Source organism: Rhinopithecus bieti, unplaced genomic scaffold (genome assembly GCF_001698545.2).
Source record: "Rhinopithecus bieti isolate Rb0 unplaced genomic scaffold, ASM169854v2 scaffold_42745, whole genome shotgun sequence".
Lineage (NCBI taxonomy): Eukaryota > Metazoa > Chordata > Mammalia > Primates > Cercopithecidae > Rhinopithecus > Rhinopithecus bieti.
This window is the reverse complement of record NW_016819184.1, coordinates 2,364,241-2,376,278: the sequence shown is the minus strand read 5'-3', so window position 1 is coordinate 2,376,278 and position 12,038 is coordinate 2,364,241. Positions and strand designations below refer to the sequence as shown.

The 12,038-nt window shown below is 49.8% G+C and overlaps 1 protein-coding gene across 4 annotated transcripts in view; it reads left to right on the top strand.

Annotated features, from left to right (window-relative positions):
- Positions 1–12,038, top strand: part of DOCK1 (dedicator of cytokinesis 1) — a 487,728-nt gene that overhangs the window by 454,107 nt on the left and 21,583 nt on the right. For all 4 annotated transcript variants that reach the window (XM_017858668.1, XM_017858667.1, XM_017858670.1 and 1 more), the window contains 3 exons: positions 83–259; positions 1,392–1,475; positions 7,940–8,077. In XM_017858668.1, the coding sequence (XP_017714157.1) occupies positions 83–259; positions 1,392–1,475; positions 7,940–8,077 (399 nt within the window). The remainder of the gene's footprint in view (positions 1–82; positions 260–1,391; positions 1,476–7,939; positions 8,078–12,038) is intronic.

Below are 12,038 nucleotides of genomic sequence, written 5' to 3'. Positions count from 1 at the left end.
CAGAGCACGTGGCTCCTCTGGTGAGACCCCGGGAGTGGAGGCAGCCATGGGCTGACATTCGGGCTCTCCTGTCTCCTTGCAGGTGGAAATCAGCCCCCTGGAGAACGCCATCGAGACCATGCAGCTGACGAACGACAAGATCAACAGCATGGTGCAGCAGCACCTGGATGACCCCAGCCTGCCCATCAACCCGCTCTCCATGCTCCTGAACGGCATCGTGGACCCAGCTGTCATGGGGGGCTTCACAAACTACGAAAAGGCACGGGACCCACCAGCTTGCTCTGGGCAGGCAGGCCTGCCCTGGGACAGACTCAAAGTTCCAAAGAGTCCCCAAAGCCCAGAAACGCCCCTGGACTCATTGAGCAATCTCAGCAGTGGCCCAGCCAAGGCCAGGCAGCAGCAGCCAGTGGCGGCCCCTGAAGGCTGTAGCAAAGTCAAGGCCTGAGCCCTGGCAAGGCTCCCCTGGGCATCCCCAGACAGCCAGGAAGCCCCCACTGACCCACCCAGGCTGTGCTTATCTGTGCCCAGGCCTCCAGTGGCTTTTGCAAGGTCTGGGATCTTAAAGGCCAAAAGATAAAGTTAAACAAAAACATCAGAATATCAGGACTAGGGAGGTAGCGCTTTGATGGTGGAGGGGGCCTGGCCCGCTGGTCTCCCTGGATCCTAACTCTGTAGGAATGGACAGAAGTTGAAGGACACAGGGTGTGTCCTAGACCACGGGCTTGCCCCGCCTGTGTTTGTAAATGCAGCTCTTTTGGAACAAGGCCATGCCTGTGTACTTACCTACTGCCTGAGGCTATTTTCCTGATACTATAACTCGCGAGTTGAATAGTGGCAGCATCAAGTAGTTGTGATAGAGACCTCTATGGTCCACAAAACCTAAAAGGTTTACCATCTGGCCTTTCACAAAAAAAGCTTGTTGACCTCTGATCTAGACAGAGTAAAAACTGAGACAAGAGGGGTACTGCCTGAGAGAAGGCTACGAGGAGGCAGTTACCCGCCCTTGCACAAAGAAGTTCGTTGCCTTCAGGTATAGGTCAGGCCTGGGCAGGTGCAGGGGCTGGGTGGGGGGCATGGGCATGTGAGTAGCTGAGAGGGCTGTATTCATTGCCATCCAGCAGGACCAAGCCACCAGGTCAGCTATGGCCTTCTTGGACCCCAAGAAGCGGGGTTGCTGCTGTAGACAGCCCCATTAGCTCCACTTTCGGTGTTTGACCTTGTGGGACATTTTGTCCTGGGTACTGCAGAGGGTGTGACCCTCGGTCTGCAGTGAACTCCATGTGGATCCGTTTTATGCACAGCTCTATTCTCAGGGCCTGGAGCACAGTAAGTGTGCAAAAACCTGTGTTTGCTGAGCAGGTGCACTGAGTGACTCTCCCTGTCTCCACCAGGCCTTCTTTACAGACCGGTACCTGCAGGAACACCCTGAGGCCCATGAAAAGATCGAGAAGCTCAAGGACCTGATTGCCTGGCAGGTAAGATGTCCAGCGAGAGCCCTGCATGGCTGGAGGGAAGGAAAGCTAGGAGGGTCTAGGCTCAGCACACACACCAGCCAGCATGGAGGTCCCTGGGCTGCAGTCATGATGCACATGACTGTGATTGTCCCTGGGTGAACCCACCCACTGCTGTCATGATCAACTCGGCTCCTGGGCTGCAGTCAGGAATTTGAACACCCAGAAAATTATCTCTTGCAAAGGAACAAGGTCTCTTTCCTCCCCCTTGGTCAATTCTGCCAGCTGCTAGAAAACTCTTTCTCTGTCTGTATTGATAGAACATTGAGGTGAGCCCAGTGCCATGAAGCCTTGAGCTCTGGCCTATGCCAGGAAAGGCGCTTGGGCCAGTGCAGTCCCTGTGAAACGCACGTAGGTCAGAAGCTGCAGTGCACCCTCTCCCTGTTCGTGCACCTCTGGCAGTGGTGCGTGTCCTCATTTGGGTTTTCCCAGCTGAAGTTGTGCATGTTATTTCACTGTTCTGCTCATGCTCCCGAAGCCTCTGGAGCCTTTCCCAGAGGGCCATCATCTTGAAAGGGCAGACTCTGGGTGCCTTGGGTTCAGTGTCAGAACCTAGCAGATGTGTCTGTGCTTCTCACAGCCTTCCTGAGCCTGGAAGTGTAGGGGTCATCAAGAGCCAGTCCTTACAAGAGCTTGGCCGGCACCTGCCTGCTCTGCTGCTTTAGGCCACTGCCTCTTTAGGCCTCCTTTTCTCATGTGGGAGGCAAGGAGGGTGCTATCCCCGAGATGTCGCCACACTGTGTAAAGAGAGTTGAGGGAGGTGGGGGCAAAGGCCTGCATGGGTTTGGACTGGGTGTCATAGCTCAGGCCACTTTGCTAAGCTGGGGTCCTAGGCTCCCAGTCGAGGCCCAGAGATGCTGTGCAGTTGATCTGTACTCAGTCCAGAACAGGGCAAGATACAAAATTAACCGGGCGTGGTGGCGCATGCCTGTAATCCCAGCTACTCAGGAGTCTGAGGCAGGAGAATCGATTGAACCCGGGAGGCAGAGGTTGCAGTGAGCCAAGATCATGCTGCTGCACTCCAGCCTGGGTGACAAGAGCAAAACTGTCAAAAACAAACGAAAAAAAGAACAAGGCAAGGCTGTTCCTCTTACGAGACTTCACTGTGAGCAGTTTGTTCGTTTGTTTGTTTGCTTGCTTCTTTGTTTGTTTGCTCTGGAGATGAAGTCTTGCTCTGTTGCCCAGGCTGGAGTGCAGTGGCGTGATCTCAGCTCACTGCAACCTCCTCCTCTGGGGTTCAAGTGATTCTCCTGCCTTAGCCTTCCTAGTAGCTGGGACTATAGGTGTGTGCCACCATGCCTGGCTCATTTTTTTGGTATTTGTAGTGAAGATGGGGTTTTGCCATGTTGGCTAGGCTGGCCTTGAACTCCTGACCTCAGGTGATCCGCCCGCCTTGGCCTCCGTAAGTGCTGGGATTACAGGCATGAGCCACTGCACCAGGCCACTGTGAGCATTTTTATTCTGGCATCCCAGCGGGGCTTCTTCTTAGTGGCTTCTCTGCTGTCAGCACATTGGCCAATGAGACATCTCAGGGTGGAGCAAGGCTGAGCTTTGGTTGTGAGCCAAGATACGAGTCCTTTAAATTTGTGTTTAGATGTATAGGATGGGTTGGATTTTTTATAATTCTAAGTACTTATATTGTTATACAAACATAATATATGTTTTATGTATATATGTTATAAATAATTGTGATGAAATGTAAATAACATAAAATTTCCCATCTCAAACATTTTTAAGTGTCCAGTTCAGAGGCAATAAGTACATTCACATTGTTGTTGTACAACCAGCACCACCACCATCCATCTCCAGAGCCTTGTCATCTTGCAAAGCTCCAACTCTGTACCCATTGAACAACTTCCCCATTCCTCCCTCCACCCAGCTCCTGGTCATCACCATTCTACTTTGTGTCTCTATGAATTGGCCTACTCTAGATACCTTATATGAGTGGAATTGTGTAACACTGGTCCTTATTTGTCTGGCTTGTTTCTCTTAACAGAATGTCTTCCAGGTTCATCCATGTTGTAGCGTATGTCAGAACTTCATTCCTTTTTAAGGCTGAATAATACTCCATTATAGGGCTAGACCACAATGTGTTTCTCCACGGATCTGTCGAGGAACAACATGTGGGTGGTTTCTACCTTTTGGCTGGTGTGAACAATGCTGCTGTGAATGTGGGTGTACAAATACCTGCTCAAGTCCCTGCTTTCAATACTCCCATAGTTTGGGGTATACACCCAAATTTAGACTTGCTGGCTCATGTGGTATTCTGTGTTTACTTTTTTGTGAAACTGCCAAACTCTTCTACAGTCGTGGCACCATTTGACATTCCCACCAGCAGTAATGCATGATTCCAACTTCTTTGCACCCCCAACAAGACTTGTTATTTTGTCTTTTTTTTTTTTTTTTTTTTTTTTTGAGATGGAGTCTCGCTCTGTCACCAGGATGGAGTGCAGTGGCGTGATCTTGGCTCACTGCAACCTCTGCCTCCCAGGTTCAAGCGATTCTTCTGCCTCAGCCTCCCGAGTAGCTGAGACTATAGGCGTGCACCATCATGCTCAACTAATTTTTGTATTTTCAGTAGAGTAGAGTAGACAATGTTGGCCAGGATGGTCTTGATTTCTTGCCCTCATGATCCGCCGGCCTCGGCCTCCCGAAGTGCTGGGATTACAGCTGTGAGCCACCACTCCTGGCCCATTTGTCTTTTTAAATAATAGCCGTTTTAATGAGTGAGAAGTTTTATTTATAGTATATATAAACAAAAATTGTATTAAAAGGGAAGAAATCAGACTGTGTCACAAATCTGTCTGCATTTGAAATCTGCATTTGGAATTACGGTTTTGAAAGTCCTCAGAGTTTGCCTGAAAGGGACATTGTTGGCCAACTGTGGCTTCTTTGCATGGAATGTAAGCCTCATGTAGACAGTGTCCCTCTGTCACTAAAAAAGTGGGAGTTTAAAATTGTGAATGCTTCCATTTCAGACGTTGTAGATTTTGTACTAAAGGGTACGAAATTCAAAATTCCTCTGCAGGCTGTAAAACTATTGCTCCACAAAAACTAGTTTGGTCTGCAAAAGTTCTATTGATTTTTTTTTTTTTTCCTGTAAGCTTTTACAGCAAATTGGATTTTAAGAGTTTCAAGTCCTACAGAGGAAAATAATTTGTTCCCCAGAGAGCAGCTTTATGTCAGCACCGTGTCATCATTCCTAATAACTATATTAAAGGATGAATGTTAAAGCAGGCACAGGAAAGTTAAAAGAATCAGTTTTCTAGTAACTTCATTGTATCAAAGAGTGAAGAAAAATGCATATGGCAAACATTACCTGTGATTTTGCTTTCATTTGCAAATGTTTGGAAAACCCATGTCTTGGTATTGGCAGCTGAGTCATATGTTCATTAAAAATAAGAAGTTGGAGTTTATCAGAATGCTTTGTTCTCTTTTTGTTTATTAGTTCATTTAGTTTGGTTTTTTTCTGAAACTCTGTCAGGGCAGAGTGAGGTTTTTCTCCTGGGAGCCCCAGGACTCACATGCAGAGTTTTCATCACCGATGTATAATAAGCACAGCTCCGATGCCTACAGTGGTTTGTGAAGGTTGGTTACTAAGTCCCAGGCAGCTCCTCCTCAGCCCTGCTTGCTAACTCGGAAACAGAGGATGGGCTGACCTGCTCCTCGCTGGGTGGGAGGTTGTAGTCAGGGTGCACGCTGCGAGGTGCCTCCTCTAGGTTCGCAGCTGGCACCAGGTCATGAGTCCCTTTCTCAAAGGCACAATTCCATCTTTCCCCATACACAACTGTCATTGTGGAGCATCCCTGCCGAGTATCCAAAGATAAATCCATACAGTCTCATATTAAACTACTGTGATGTGTACATATTTCTCGTTTGAAAAGTACAAAGATGAAAGGCTGAACTCAGCCATCATCCCCAGCTGATGACAAGCATGACTGTTGTGTCCAGGGGTGGTGCTCCTGGAGCACTGAGCAAGGCTTCCAAATGTTCTCCGCTGCTTTCAGGGCATGAATCTGTGCAGGGGACAGACAGGAGCAAACTTCAAATACGGCCCATCAGGAGGGCGTCTTTATAGCACAGGCAGCAAGCTCGCTTCGATAAACTAGAGGTGTGACTTAGGGAAAGTGCTCTCCCGACTCTGGGCTCTGAAAAGCTCTTTAGAAATGCAGATTCCTGGGATCTGCTTACAGCAAATCAGGGCTCTGGAGGTGGGGTTCAGGAATCTGCCCGAGACATTCTTATGCTTAGCCAGAGTGGAACCCACTGAACTACAGGGTCTCCAGAGACCATTTAAGACCCTAGGTCTATTTGTATGTTAAGTGCCTTGTGCATTGGAATGTGTTTACTCAGGGCATCCTCTTATCTTCTTTCATTTAAAATCACACCTGCAGTTCAGCCCCAAGTAGACATACAACAGGACACCAGGTCCTGTCCTCTAAGAAGGTGATTTCCCATCAATGTCAGGAACTGTTGAGAGTCATGAATTCTCACACCTTGTAAATTTCACCTATCAAATTGCAGTTCGAGCAGCACCAGTGACCTAAACCAAATGGTCTTAACTGTCATCTGGCAAGAACCTTCTTTGACAGAAAGAATCTGACCAATTAAGAGTTTTATCACACCACCATCAACACCAACAACAGCAAAACCCAGAAACTAGGTTACATTTTATAGTTTGAGAAAGGCCCACCCTAAATCAGAAATGCTTTTAGTATCTAGGGTGGCTGTGCTTTCACCTTGCCACAGCGCCTCCACACATCCCTGCCTTTGCATCCAGAGAGAGACACAACACATTCGACATCCCGCCAAAAGTTGTCCCAGTCTGCCTGCGTCATCCCCCAAGGCGGAACTCAGGAGGCAGAAGGCTGACAGTGAGCATTTTCTACTGCTGGCCCTGAGTAAACCGCGGCTAGCCCCGGGGAAGCTGCCATCTGCACGAGTAATTCATAGGGAATATTAAAACAACCCGTGTATTTTGAAATCTCTCCTGCATGCTGTCGTTTCGGTGATAACTGGCCAGAAAGGCCTGACGTGTGCCTAGCGTTTGGGCCCAGCTGTCAACAAAACAAACTTTTGTGTCGGTGCAACCTCCAAGCAGGCTAGGAGGGCTGTGAGCGAGGAGAGCACTGCTACTCCCTCCTTTCCTGGAGCATCAAGAGAGGCAACAGCTGCGTGCTATAAATGGTAACCAAATACATTTGATGCGTTGATTCATCTTGATAAGATTTCTTGAATTTGCTCACATGAAATTCAATTGTGTACTTATTATCGTTCATACTAATAAATCTGCTCATTTAGATTGGTGTTCTGTCCTATTAGGAAAATCTGTTTTTAATCAGTATTTTGATTTAATTATAAATTATTGAGAGGAAGCCTCTTAGCTTGATTACATGGAAGAATGTCTAACTGAGTCCGAGCCCTGGCGGGAAGCAGAGACCAGGAACTAAAGGAAGACTTTTGCTTCTCCCACCCCCAACAGCAGCAACTCTGGTGGGTCTCTGCAGCTGGGAGAATGAAAATGTCTCTCTTAGAACGTTTTTAAAGGTCAGCTTCATCTCCACTCTCGGAAGTGAAGTGTTGGCATGGATATTTTGTGACAGCAGTGTTGGCAGAGAAGCGATTATTTTTAGTTTAAAAGAAGAATAAATTTGGTTTTCCCTTCCAAAAAAGGAGTATTTTTCAGGACTATAGATCACATGTAATTACCTTTTGGAATAGCGTTCTCGTAACGGCAATATTCTTAGCTAAAAAATGTTTGCACTCTGACATGACCCTTTGTTAATAGAACAGGTTACATCTAAACAAATTCAAGGTGCAGCTCTTCTCAAACTCAAGTGAAAAGCACAGATTAAGTCTATTCTGGGCTGGGCACGGTGGCTCAAGCCTGTAATCCCAGCACTGTGGGAGGCCGAGACGGGCAGATCACGAGGTCAGGAGATCGAGACCATCCTGGCTAACACAGTGAAACCCCGTCTCTACTAAAAAAATACAAAAAAACTAGCCAGGCGAGCGAGGTGGCAGGTGCCTGTAGCCCCAGCTACTCGGGAGGCTGAGGCAGGAGAATGGTGTGAACCTGGAAGGCGGAGCTTACAGTGAGCCGAGATCGTGCCACTGCACTCCAGCTTGGGCAACAGAGCGAGACTCCGTCTCAAAAAAAAAAAAAAAAGAAGTCTATTCTGGGAAATTGATTGAGTAGCCATGGTGTAGGGCGCACCACACTGGACCTAGTCGATTCAGAACACGAATGGTTTTCATGTAACCATTTTGGTCTTTGGTGGTAATGTGCCTGCTGGTGAACTGAATCCGCTGGTTTGATTTGGAAACCAAAGCAGATCATTTTGCCAGTTCCCCTTTCCCCAGGTGTGCGTGGCTCTTCCTAGATCATTATCCAAGAAGTAAGGAATGTCAACCTCTGTATTTTCCAGATTCCTTTTCTGGCCGAAGGGATCAGAATCCATGGAGACAAAGTCACGGAGGCACTGAGGCCGTTCCACGAGAGGATGGAGGCCTGTTTCAAACAGCTGAAGGAAAAAGTGGAGAAAGAGTATGGCATCCGAATCATGGTAAGAGGGTCGTATGGGTAGTACTGCAGGAGAGTGGGTGTCTGGGCCTCCCACTGTTGAACTGGGACAAGCTCCCAGAGCAGAGGAACTCACATGTGCACACGGTGCCTGCTTAGGAAGTGGGATGTGAGGGAGCTCAGCCCCCTTGGACAGTCTGTCTACCAGCAACTCAGCAACCTCCTTTCAATAACCGGAAATGCCAGGGCGAAGAAACATTCATGAATTTCCTTGATTGCCAAATGCCCCCTCACCTGCTGTGAACACAGTCCAACCTTATTGTTGTTGAGCAATGGAGAAATCTCACAGCGCCCAGGCAACTCAGCTGGTTGACAGCGCACACCTACAGTCATATAATACAAAGGGTTCGGTCATCCACAGGGCAACAGCACTCATCGTGGCCCGTGACAGAGGTGGCCCAGCCCAAAGTTGATGTCGGAGGATCATGGCCATCAGGGGAGAAGTGACGGATGTCTGCAGTGTGAAATTATTAGCAAAGATTTACCTGTTGTAGGAAGGGGTAATTGATCTAGACCAAGGAGGATAAGCCAGATGTGGTCAGGGGAGGAGATCAAGAAGACACTGCCTGGAGAAAGGAACTTCCTCAACAAAGGCTGAGAGGCAGGCGTTTGAATGGCAGGCCAGGGGCCAGTGCAGACACAGGCATGCTTTGGGCAGAAAAGAAAATTCGGAGTAGACATGGAAAGGCATCCAACCTCCAAGAATGAGGGATGCCAGGCTGGGGCAGGAGGCTCTGCTTGGGATGAAGGGCAGAACTGAGCTTTGGCGATGAGTTTCTGGAAGGTTTCTGAGAAGAGGCTGGCATCAGGAGCAGGGTAGAGAGCAGCTTGTGAGTTTTAATGATGCAAAAGCCTTACAGTTCAGTCTTACAGCCCACTTGAGACCGTCCCCAGGAGCCATGCCTTAGCAGATGTGGGGGTACAGCCAGGCACCGTGAGTCAGAGTGCTGCCCTGCCCTGGAGCTCAGACTGCTGCTCCCAGCTTTCCTCAGCCTCTGGGAGCTTTGCGGGGCCTACACTCTCTGCTCAGGAACTGTGGAGACACCAGGCACAGCAAAGGGTCCCCACTCCCCACTGTTCAGGGATGGGGGGCAATGTGGCACAGAGAAGCAGGAAGCTGTCTTCTGTCTACTGGAATTCCATGCCTGCTGGCACTGAGGGGGTGTGCACAGGGCTTCAACTCCCCTGCAAAAGGAAGGCGAGCTGTGGGAAGTCGCACTGCTTCTCCCAGATAACATACAGCACTTTCCTCTGCTCCTTGAAGACCAGGTGTCGAGTGGGGTATGCCATTTTGGCTTTTTTCTTGGCCCAGGGCAGCCTGTCCACCAGTCCCTGAAGTTCTCAGCTGCTCTCTGTTGAACCCTCTTTTCTTTCACACATTGATCTCAATAAGCAAACACTAATTTACTGCTTCCCACATGCCAGGGACCTTCTTAAGTGCTATATAGATACTCAGTTGCTTAATCTGCCTCATACTCTGTGAAGCAGGCACTGCAGTCATCCCCATTTTACAGTCAAGGAAATGGGGACATGGGAATGTAACTAGTTACACCCTAGCGCGTGGCAGACCCATAGTTCAAGCCCCATCCATGTACCTCCCGGGTCTGTGCTTTTAGCCCCTACTCTAAGAGCTAACATTTGGCACCACAGAGCTTCTCCGCCTCTTTCCCACATGGTAGGAAATGCATGTGAGACCTGGACAACACCTGAGAGAAGGTAATTTGGCTATGATCACACTGCATGCCCTCCCAGTCTCCCCGCCTCTGCCGGGCATGACTGAACCTTGGTGCCTCCAAGCCTAGGGCCTGGTGTCCATCAGATGAGAGGGTCCCAGGCCCAGCAGGGCTTGAACCCAACAAAGCCAACATAACACAACTGCTGCTCTGAGGTTGCAAACTCAGCAGGTGGGAGTCTGGAACTGCCAGCCCTTCGTGAGCTGCTGCAGGTGAACGGGCATGGCAATCAAGACGCTCTCCTTCAAGGCTGGGCTGGAGGACCCTTTGTGCAAGTCAGGATGCTAGAGTAGTGCTTGATAGCTTCAGAGCATGCAACTCATTACGATCAGCGCTGAGTGGCAAGAAGCGTTTCGGAGTGCGTCACGGCACATCTCTTTCAAAGTTGATGCCTGTATTAATTCTTTCTAAGAAACAAACGCTTGTGAAATCTTGACATTTTCTTCCTAAGTGAAAAACTTCCTCTTTTCTCAGTCATTTAATGTATATTTCAAAATCACAGAAAAGCTGTCTGGCTCACCAGACATCCTGCACATCCCTTTCTCTGCCACGGTTCATGAGTTCTGAGTGTGTTTGCTTTGGGCACAGGTGGAGAAAGCAAGGGCAGGAAGGTAGGGTGCCGTGTGGATTGGGTGCCGTGTGCATTGCGGTGCCATGTGGAATGGGGTGCCGTGTGGATTGGGGTGCCGTGTGGATTGGGGTGCCGTGTGGATTGCGGTGCCTTGTGGATTGGGGTGCCGTGTGGATTGCAGTGCCGTGTGGAATGGGGTGCCGTGTGGATTGCGGTGCCGTGTGGATTGGGGTACTGTGTGAATTGGGGTGCCGTGTGGATTGTGGTGCTTTGTGTCCTTGGCTGGAGCTTATTTCCAGCACATCGTGAGACAGCACCTTCTCCAGCAAACTCCCCACCCTTCTCTGTAGCGCCAGCTGGGGCGCCCCTCCTAGGGGTGGGAGAGGCTTTTACAGAATGAAGGTTGCATTTTCCACCCTGGGATACTTTGTTCCCCGGGCCCACCTTGCAGAGTCCTGCTCCATCCTTCGACCCCAACAGCAGGCTCTGCAAGCATCCTTTGGGCAGGCAAGCGGACTGCAGGTCCCCCGTCCTTCCCTGAGAAATGTGGCAATAAAAAGTAGTCTGGGATGTGCCTTTCCTGTCTTACCTACTTTGGAAACTTGCAAGCATCTCAGAGCACTTTGAAAAGCCATCTAGTATCACCCTGTTTGCAAAAAGATGGATTTTAAAATTTAAAAATAATCCCATAGAAAGGACGTAAACCATTTTGTCAATGTTTCTGAGCCAGCTTAAGCCATAGCAAGAGAAGATGTGGACGCCCTCTGACTTCTCGATACCCAGGCCCCTCTGCCACCCTGCCTTGGCTCTCATCTTTCCAGTCCTGAGGCTCCAAGGAGCTGCCGTTCCCTGGATGACAGCTCTGCAGCTCAGCTTCTCCTGACCTTTAGGGAGCGAGGCGTGCAGGGCGCTGGGGATGGGCCCATGAGCATCTTCCATGTTCGACATTGAGCCCCGTGCCCTCACTGGCCCACAGCGCCACGTGCGACACTGAGCCATGTGCCCTCACCTGCCCACAGTGCCAGGTTCGGCATTGACCCCCGCGCCCTCACCGGCCCACAGCGTGCAGGAGGCATGTGTGTTGGCCTTCAGGCTTGTGAAAAAGAGCTTTAGGTTTCTTACCAAATCTTCATCTACCTCTTCAAGTCCGATTAGGAGCAGGGAAATTGATCCTGGTTCGGCACTCTCTCTACTCCCGTCCACCTCATCACTCCAAACACCATGGAGAGCCATAACCCCAACATGCCACCGTCCCCGTCTTCCCTCCCCACCTACTGTCACAACACCCACTGGCCACCCAGACCCGGGAGAGACCCAGGAGTCACCCTTCCTCCCTCAAGTTAGTTCTAGCCGCAGTATCCCCTGGTGGTGCTGGGGTTCACCCCACCATCTTTGCCATCACAGTTGGCCCCTGACCTGGCCCCCAGCTTCCAGGATTTCTCCTCTCACCATCCCTCCACAGCTCCCAAGGGGACCCATCTCAGTAGTTCTCTTAACTGGGATCCATGGGACCCCGGGGTTCCTCAGAGGCTGCTGGGAGGGGTGTTGACTGGGAAGTGGAGCTGATAGCTCCTGCCTCAGCAGGAGCATTTAGCTTCACCTGTTCCATTGGGAAGAGAAGCAGTATGGCATGGCCTACA